This window comes from Salmo trutta, chromosome 16 (genome assembly GCF_901001165.1).
Source record: "Salmo trutta chromosome 16, fSalTru1.1, whole genome shotgun sequence".
Taxonomy (NCBI): Eukaryota; Metazoa; Chordata; class Actinopteri; order Salmoniformes; family Salmonidae; genus Salmo; species Salmo trutta.
The window spans coordinates 15,485,269-15,494,430 of record NC_042972.1 but is presented as its reverse complement, the minus strand read 5'-3'; the positions used below and the strand labels follow the sequence as shown (position 1 = coordinate 15,494,430).

Here is a 9,162-nt window from a genome sequence, read left to right as displayed (position 1 = left end):
ATCTATCTCTCAGGCAAGTAATTATCTTCCAATTCTATGTGTCTCACAACCCGATGTATTTCCTTGTCACAATATAGCATTTTTCCTTAGAATGATCATTCGTATGGACCCTGACAAATTGTTTATCTCACGCGTAGACGAACCAATACCTGTCTTTTCTCACGACTGTTGACTGAACAATATTTTCACCTCCCACGGGAACAATCAACCCAGAATAATCATTCTATCTCTCTTGAAACTTTATCTATAGAGGTGTCTGTTGATCGAACATTAGGTCTCATACGTATGCAATTATAAGCTACTTTCCAGGGGTCGTAAAGCCCTAGTTAATGGCCTATTTATCTGTTGCTCCATGTAACTGTTGACAATAATATCTCGTATCTCACTCCGCTATATTAGGTTTCCCTTCTTCCATGGAATAGTCAGACCAAGTTTTGCGCCCTGTTAGGACTCAACTAACCTCCCCACTAATATACTCTAGATCAGTTATCCTTTAGATCTAAGCGCATTAGCTTGCCTAATGTATATCGACCAGTTTACCCTTTAGGTCTCAACATTAGATAGTTTACATTGGTAGTGGCCACAGATACTTAGGGTCATTACGGACCCCCCCCCCCCCCTCCCCCACCTTGCCTAGGATGGCTCTACCCCCAATTCCTATCTTCCAATTGCATAGAATACTTCATTGCTATTAAAACTTTTCTCTACACAATATTCTAAAGACAGGTCACCAGGTTAGTATGCCCCAACCGGGAACGGATATTTTGGCGTTTAACACCTAGACTACACTAACTTCCTTCTCCACTCCATGCAATCATACAGGTATTATTCCCCAAATCCGCATAAATAAAGATTTACTGACCTTTGTCTTGTAGGCTGGGAAAAGCAATGTAGGTTGGATTCCGTCACCATCCATGTCGACCTTAGATATTTACCAACCTGTTATGGAACCCCAATTTCAGAGGACAGGTCTTTAATTTACGAGTCAATGACCCGCCCGTGCATGGTTTTCAGCGTGTTACCTTAGGAAGACAGGGACAGATTTTGGATCCCGGCTCAAAGGACCAATTGTTACGTGAATTAAGTTACAGGTTAATGCAACCGCTATGAGAGATTTCAAAAAAGCTTCACGGGGAAAGCACACTTTGCAATAATCTGAGTACGGCACTCAGAAAAATACACCAGGCAATACAGATACCCGCCATTTTGGAGTCATCTAAAATCATAAATAGCATAATAAATATTCACTTACCTTTGATGATCTTCATCAGAAGGCACTTCCAGGAATCCCAGGTCCACAATAACTGTTGTTTTGTTCGATAAAGTCCATAATTTATGTCCAAATACCTCCTTCTTGTTTTCACGACGAAAAGTCAACAAAAAGTTATATTTACATTCGTAGAAACATGTCAAACGTTGTATAGCATCAATCTTTAGGGCCTTTTTAACATAAAACTTAGATAATATTCCAACCGGACGATTCCAATGTCTTGAAAAACGTTATAGAACACAGCTACCTCATCACTTGAATGCGCGCCAATGAACTCATGTCATTCACTGCAAAAGCCTGAAACAAGGTTCTAAAGACTGTTGACATCAAGTGGAAGCCTTAGGAAGTGCAAAATGAACCCTAAGTCACTGTGTTAGATAGGCAATAACTTGAAAAGAGTACAAGCATCAGATTTCCCACTTCCTGGTTGGATTTTTCTCAGGTTTTTGCCTGCCATATGAGTTCTGAGTTCTGTTATACTCACAGACATCATTCAAACAGTTTTAGAAACTTCAGAGTGTTTTCTATCCAAATCAGTGTTGCAGTGTTGAGAGAAGATAGAAATTGGGGAAAATAAAACAAATATTATGTTACTAAGATTGACGCATGGGTGTGTCAATCGACTCTTATTAATAATATAAATAAAAAGTAATATCAGTTTAATGCAGTTTAATTATCTGAAATTCCAGAATGCTCAACATTGAAGTTTGATCAAAGAAGGCACAGCTAGATGGTGCCAGAGAGGCATGTGAAGTACACAAAATTCAGAAAAATGGCAAACATTTCACACACTAGAGACAGTGATTTAAGATCTCAAATGAATTTAATTCGTTATTTTTGGTGTTAAGTCAATTGTCACAAATTATGTAGATTGTTGAGAATACTTTTAGAAATAAATCTGGTCACAATGTTATTTCCTTCTAATGGTAACGAAAGAAAAACCAAGCATAGAAGAAAACTATTAACAGGAAACTTCTCTAAAATGTAAACCTCTGACAAAGAAGTATGTCCTTTTGAGTTATGTGACTGAAGATTGACTACTGTTCCTTCTACTTCAGTACACTATGAAAGAGACATGTTATGTGTTAGCAAAAAAGGCCTATTTTTGTTTTGACAACACCACAGGAGGTTGGTGGCACCTTAACTGGGGAGGACGGGCTCATAGTAATGTAATGGTATAGAACTCATCAAACACATGGTTTCCATGTGTTTGATAGCATTAAATTGACTCCATTCCAGCAATTATTATGAGCTGTTCTCCCCTCAGCAGCATCCTGTGGCACATCATCACTTTCATAGCATACATAAATCACCTAAAAGGAATATGAAGGCATCACTTGTTCATAGCACCACATAGGGTCAATGGTTTTCTCCATTCAGCTGCCAAATCAGCAAGTGCCCAAAGTTAATTGATTATGACCATGACACTGCCATCTGTGAGTATGAAGCTAGAGTAATATGCCCAACAACTACTGATACATGTAGATGCAAGCTACAAGCTGACAAAGGTACAGAGTGGATCCTTAGCAAGCTTTCTTTATGGTTGCTTTATGTTTTCACACATTCTATTTTTCTTTTTCCATTTATATTCCTTAAACATCAGTGCAGAAAGACAGAAATGTTGGCCTTGTGAGGAACCGGCAATTGTACATTATTGGTTACCTGTGAATTATGGTGAATAATACAGGGGAGAACAGGTATTGCTCCTGAAATAACACAGTGATACTTTCATTGTTTTTCAGTGAATCTACCAAGGCAATGTTATTCAACTTGTCTATTCTTCTTTTTTTGTCTTGGGAGGGATTGAAAAATAAACGTAAATACAGGTCATCAATCCGACTGTAAATCTGCTGTGTAGGTCTAAGAGTACTGCGTAGCACCGTGGATTGGTATGGGTCTGGCTTGGGTGGAGAGTTGACAGTCTCTAGAAACGCCTGCTGGAGCTGGTGGATGTCACAGACTTAGTGATTGTGGCACCACCACCGCTGCCGTAGCTGCCGCCGCCGTAGCTGCTGCTGCTGCCACCATAGCCGAATCCACCTGAGCCTGCGCTGGAGTAGTCTGGGTACAGAGAGACAGTGGGATCAGTTTATTCTGCTGTAAAGCTAGAGGATATTCTGGTGTCAATAATGCATGTTAAACTTGGTGTGTATTAGTCAGAATATCAGAAAAGGTTCTAAAGCTGAAGTGTGAAGAGCAGGCCTATGTCTTATATGGTGACACAATGAGAAATTATATCAAAATGGTATTTACTGCCGCCAGAGCTCTGCTGCACATGGATTGTTGCAGATGCACCACCCAAGGATATTCTGTGAACAGATAAGAGCAATGTTAGCAAACTTTGGATAGAAAGTTGCTAAGTAGCATTGCTAACATGCTAAGCTAAGAGGCTAACATCTCAACTATCCAGCTTCTACTTTCACTCACCTGCTCTCCTCTCCCTCCAGCAGCTTCCTGTAAGTGGCAATCTCAATGTCCAGGGCCAGCTTGACATTCATCAGCTCCTGGTACTCGCGCACCTGGCGGGCCATGTCCTGCTTGGCTCTCTGGAGAGCATCCTCCAAGTCCCTGATTCGGAGCTTGGCATCCTTCACTGCCAGCTCACCGCGTTCCTCTGCCTCAGCGATCTGAGCCTCAAGGTTGGCCCGCTGTGGTAAGAGAACATTTCGCATTAGCATTAGCCTTTGCTGTTAGCAAACCTCTCATTCAAAATATATGTATATAATTGTGGCTAATAGTAATACTCTAGTGCTATGAACCATCTTGCTTGGACATCAGGCATTTATAGTCAATCCTCTCAAAGGAGGTTCTGATATGAGATTGCACCCTCACCTGACCCTTGACGGCCTCGATCTCGTTCTGGAGACGAGCGATCATGCGGTTCAGCTCGGCGATCTCAGTCTTGGTTGAGCGGAGGTCCTCACCATACTGTCCAGCAGAGCTCTGCATCTCTTCATACTGAGAAAAGATGGGAGGAAATATAAGAGAATGAAAAGGAGGGCGGTGAAGATTGATGAAGTGCTCACAGCAATGTTGCTAATTTTGCATGAATGTTTTCTGGTAAACTATGTTAATATATTTTGATCTTGCAATTGAAACCTGGTCTTGGCTTACCTTCTGCTTGTACCAGCTCTCGGCCTCAGCTCTGCTGCGGTTGGCGATGTCCTCGTACTGGGCGCGCACTTCAGCGACAATGGAGTCCATGTCCAGGTTACGGCTGTTGTCCATCTCTACCACCACAGAGGTGTCCTTGATCTGGCCCTGCAGCTCACGCAGCTCCTAAAGAACCAAGAGAGGATGAAGAGAAACCTTTAGATTTCATCCGGCATCTAATTCACTGACTAACATTCATGCTATCATGATGTAGTGTTGAAGCTCTCCAAGATTCTGATATTGAAGATCTACAGTATGTGTTGTATGGTAAATGTGAAAAGTTCATGAATGGTTCGTACCGCCTCGTAGACGGCCCTGAGGAAGTTGATCTCATCCTGTAGAGCGTCAACCTTAGCCTCCAGCTCCACCTTGTTCATGTAAGCACCGTCAACATCCTGGAGAGGGAGAGAGAGGAGTTAATGGATGATGAAATAACTGTGACATGAGTTATGGCGAGATATGTTTTATCTCACACACCTTCTTCAGCAGGACAAACTCGTTCTCTACTAAGGCGCGCTTGTTGATTTCATCTTCATACCTGGTGAAAAAACGAAGAGCAATCTATCATGCAAAGTCATCGGTCTGGGTTGCTAGTTACACTGAGGTTAAACATAAACTATTGCTTATACTAATATGTCTAGTTGTCTACTTTTCATGCACATCCGACATATAGACAACTTACTTGTTCTTGAAGTCCTCGACCAGACCCTGCATGTTCTTCAGCTCCCCCTCCAGCTTCATCTTCTCGTTGCCCAGGCCGTCCAGCTGTCTGCGCAGGTTGGAGATGTAGGCCTCAAACATGGCGTCGATGTTGGAGCGGGTGGTGGTCTGGTCCTGCAGGAGGCTCCACTTGGTCTCCAGCATCTTGTTCTGTTGCTCCAAGAAACGCACCTGCAGGGACAAAAGGGAAATGGTCAGTGCCATTGACAGAAACTTGTGAAGGAAGGAAGGAAGGAAGGAAGGAAGGAAGGAAGGAAGGAAGGAAGGAAGGAAGGAAGGAAGGAACAAATGAATGAATGGGTGGGTGGGTGGATGAATGAATGAATGCGCATGAACCTGCATGGACAAAATGGAAATGGTCAGTGAGTGAGTGAATAAATGGATGAATGTGCTCATTAATGAATGATGATGTGTGATGGATGGATCCATGAATAAGGCTTCATAGACTCCATTACGATTTAATTGTCAGTCTTTCTCCTGGGTAGACTTCTGTAGATGTTTTAAAAGGAAGTGGAAAGAATGGGGCTCCAAGGGTGTGGCAAAAACATAACTTCTCCTAGGTCAACCTTGTAGCAGACTTGCAGTAAAAGCCACATCTGTACCTGCATAGCTGTGTAGATAGCATCACAGGTTTGTGTTTGAACAGCCACACCCTGTCCAAGACTTTGTTGATATAAGTGATGATGACATATGGTAATCTAGGGGAAAACACAGCGTCTGAGAAGCCTACATCCTGGGAGGTAAAATTAATCTTAATCCCATTGATAATCTGCCCTGAGATGTGTAGCTCTCATTGTTCACCCTCAAAACAAAACAAGGCCAGTGAGAGTGTTTATTGGCATACCAAAGCATATCCAAACTTTCCCTGACAAGGAGTGGCTCACTGTGTGTGTATGTGGGTTTAACCCTAACTCACTGTGGGTGTTTTACCTATCTCTCATAGCTATGAGTCACCTCTTTCGCTCTGTTTCACTCTGAAGGCCACGCATTCATTCCAGACTTTAAAAAAAAGAGTTTGGACTATGTGGGCACTCTGTTCACACAACCACACCCTGCAGGCATGCGATAGGGTGAGTCAGAGGGAGAGATGGATCCCCACCCTTGTTTAGATAGCAGCCAAAGAGGCCGTTAAAGTCACAGGACCTGACAAGGCTTCAGGCTATCTTTATTGTATTATTGTTTAGTCCTGGGTGGGGTCCTTTTACAACTTTTGTGAAAGCTCAACACAATTGGGCATAATCAGAAACAGCCTGTGCACAGTTTATACCCTTTTCTAATCCCAAAGGTCGTAATTAATTGACGGATTCAGCAGTAGAGATAAGATTTACAGCTCCCTTGTCTTACTATCTCTTTATTTCTTATGTCAGAGTGTAAATTGTGGGAGATGTGACATGTGTGATATAAGGGCTGTCAGCAGAAAAATAAACATGCCTGCATTTAGAGAGCATCTTTACTCAGCTCTATACAGCCAAGAAATGCTATGCTGTTATATTAGCATGTGAGGTGAGAGCCGACGCTAACTTGTATTTGTCATCTTTCTGGTTTACTATTGATTGTGATCATTGCACGGTAATACAAACTTCATGTATTTCATTGTGGTGGTCAATGTCAATTATCTATTTGGTTACATGACAACAGTCTGACATGGAAGCCTGCAGATAGTATAGCTGGAAGAGAGAAGCACCATGATAGCATTCTGAACACAGGGTTCAGAATGTTTAATTTCAATGCATGATAAAGTCAAAAGAACAGTGTACAGGCACTTATTTTGCACACTTCAGTATAGACAGTAAAATTGTGTGCAGTTGATATCGATGTGAATGCTTAGCATTTGAAGTACAGGAGAGGTGAAGACGCACAGGTTAACAGGAAGGAACTGACCTTATCGATGAAGGAGGCAAAGCGGTTGTTGAGGGTCTTGATCTGCTCCTTCTCATGGGTGCGGACCACCTGGATGTTGGGGTCGATCGCCAGGTTCAGTGGTGCCAGCAGGCTCTGGTTGCTTGTGACAGCTGTGATGGTGGCGCCATGGAATCCGCCACCCATACCACCACCATAGCCAGCGCCGAGACCACCACCGTAGCCACCTGCGCTGCTGCTGCTGCTGAATCCGCTGCCTCCGCCCATACCCATGCCACCACCGAACCCGGCGCCAGAACGGTGGACAGACCCGCTGCTCATCCGGGTGGATCCGGGAGCAGCCAAGGACTGGCTGGTGAAACTCTTGCGAATGGTGGTGCTGCCCCCCATGCCGCCGCCCATGCTGCTGCCGCCACTTCTGTAGCTTGTCCTGCTGAAGCTCATGGTTGCAACTTTAGGGTAGTGTTGACTCTGCTTTACAAGCCTGAATTCTCAAAAGAGAGAGCGACGGAATAAGGACAAGGAGGCTTCAAAAAGGAGAGTCAAGTTCCTCAAGTGACAATCTGGCTAAAACCTCGATGGTTTTATCCTGCTCTAGAGTCAAGAGGAGGAGCATTCACCTGAAACAGGGTGACCCACTTTTACCTTCACTCTCACTGTCTTTCCGTCTCGCTGCCCACTCCTCCTCCCTTGATTCCCTGAGGCTGTGGCTAGCAGGAGTGGCCCATCCTGTCAGACTGGTAGGGAAGGGTTGAGTGGATGTAAGCCCTGACACACCCTGCTTCTGGTCAAAGGGGAGATAGAGAGTTGTGCAGGGGATTGGAGAGATGAGAATGAGAGTAGACGAGGAGTTGGGGTCAATTGCCTTTTACAAGAGGTCTCTTCGAGAAGGAGTGTACTCTAGCTTTCTGTCACAGAGCTACGAGAAAGTGAATGAAGTACAATGCAGTACAAACTTGGAGTTACTTTATTGTAGTGTTACTATGTATGGTAGACATCTTTGTGTTTACAGAACTTAAATAAACAGCCTATCAGAAAAGGCAAGCCTATTGTATAGACACAATGCACTCAAATACACACACACACACACACACACACACACACACACACACACACACACACACACACACACACACACACACACACACACACACACACACCAAGGGGAGCTAGAGAGGCTTGCAGAGGGTGGCACAAAATGATTTTCTTAGGGCATATGCAAATAATAAAGTGTATACATGTCTACAGGGTGGTCAAGTTCCCAATCCTAGAGTACAGTCTTACACATGAATGAACAATGTATGTTACTACTTTTTGCAGTAGTATACTCATTTACTCTGACTGATTTTGCCAACTTCAATTCACCACACCTTGTTTAGAATTTCATAGACATTTGAGTTGATGCCTTTTTAACCTACAGTATTGACATTTCAAAAGAAAGAAAGAAAGAAAGAAAGAAAGAAAGAAAGAAAGAAAGAAAGAAAGAAAGAAAGAAAGAAAGAAAGAAAGAAAAAAAGATCAAGTCACGCAAAATCATCTGACTGGGTGTGGTTTGCTGTTTCTGTGTGGCGATCCTGTGATTACAGCCAGTCAGAGCTGTGCTTTGGTGACTGGGATTTTCTAGCTCAGTGACACACACAGGGGAGAGGGTGCAAGGGTGAGTTTGGGCAGGCCAAGGCAGAGATGGGCTTGGCCTTCCAAATCTACGTTCTCTTTCATTTTATCTTTTATACCTCAATTGAAAATACCTAAATAATGGGACATCCAAGGCAAAACACATATTAGGTATATCATACAATCAAATTAAATCTGTAATAGAATGTGCACCTTTTTTGTCATAAGGGTGACATGTAAACAACCTGGCTCCAGCTGTGCTAATATCTAATTCTAATAATCCAAACAATAACAGTAAGCCTAGCACACACGCAAACAGAAAAGTAGGCTTAATCTAGTCTGGGACATGTAGTCAGTGTTTGTTTCATATTAAAATGAGTTGATTATGTGAGCTGGTGTTCATATACAGTACTCTAGGCATGCATGTTGGTGTATCTAACAAGCAAAATGTGTCACTCGCTGCCCTTACCCCTCCCTGGTATGGACAAACTTTATGGCCTAGCTGTTGACACACAGACCATGCACGGAGTGATACATAAGTCTCT

The 9,162-nt window shown here is 43.0% G+C and overlaps 1 protein-coding gene across 1 annotated transcript; it reads right to left on the bottom strand.

Moving 5' to 3' along the window:
- Window positions 1-1,924: 1,924 nt before the first annotated feature.
- LOC115150167 (keratin, type II cytoskeletal 8) lies at window positions 1,925-7,589 on the bottom strand. Its single transcript, XM_029693159.1, has 9 exons — window positions 7,025-7,589; window positions 5,106-5,314; window positions 4,901-4,961; window positions 4,723-4,818; window positions 4,385-4,549; window positions 4,103-4,228; window positions 3,698-3,918; window positions 3,524-3,579; window positions 1,925-3,331 (listed from the first exon to the last, which is right to left on the bottom strand). The coding sequence occupies exons 1-9, from the start codon at window positions 7,445-7,447 to the stop codon at window positions 3,195-3,197; spliced, it is 1,494 nt and encodes a 497-aa protein (XP_029549019.1). The 5' UTR covers window positions 7,448-7,589; the 3' UTR covers window positions 1,925-3,194.
- Between the last annotated feature and the right edge of the window lie 1,573 nt (window positions 7,590-9,162).

Bases quoted from the DNA above. Each gene is read 5' to 3' on its own strand.
- LOC115150167 (XM_029693159.1), bottom strand. From the start codon at position 7,447: ATGAGCTTCAGCAGGACAAGCTACAGAAGTGGCGGCAGCAGCATGGGC. The intron at 5,315-7,024 runs GTCAGTTCCTTC...TTGTCCCTGCAG, and splicing joins TTGCCTCCTTCATCGATAAG to GTGCGTTTCTTGGAGCAACA. The intron at 4,819-4,900 runs GTGTGTGAGATA...CTCCCTCTCCAG, and splicing joins AGTTTGTCCTGCTGAAGAAG to GATGTTGACGGTGCTTACAT.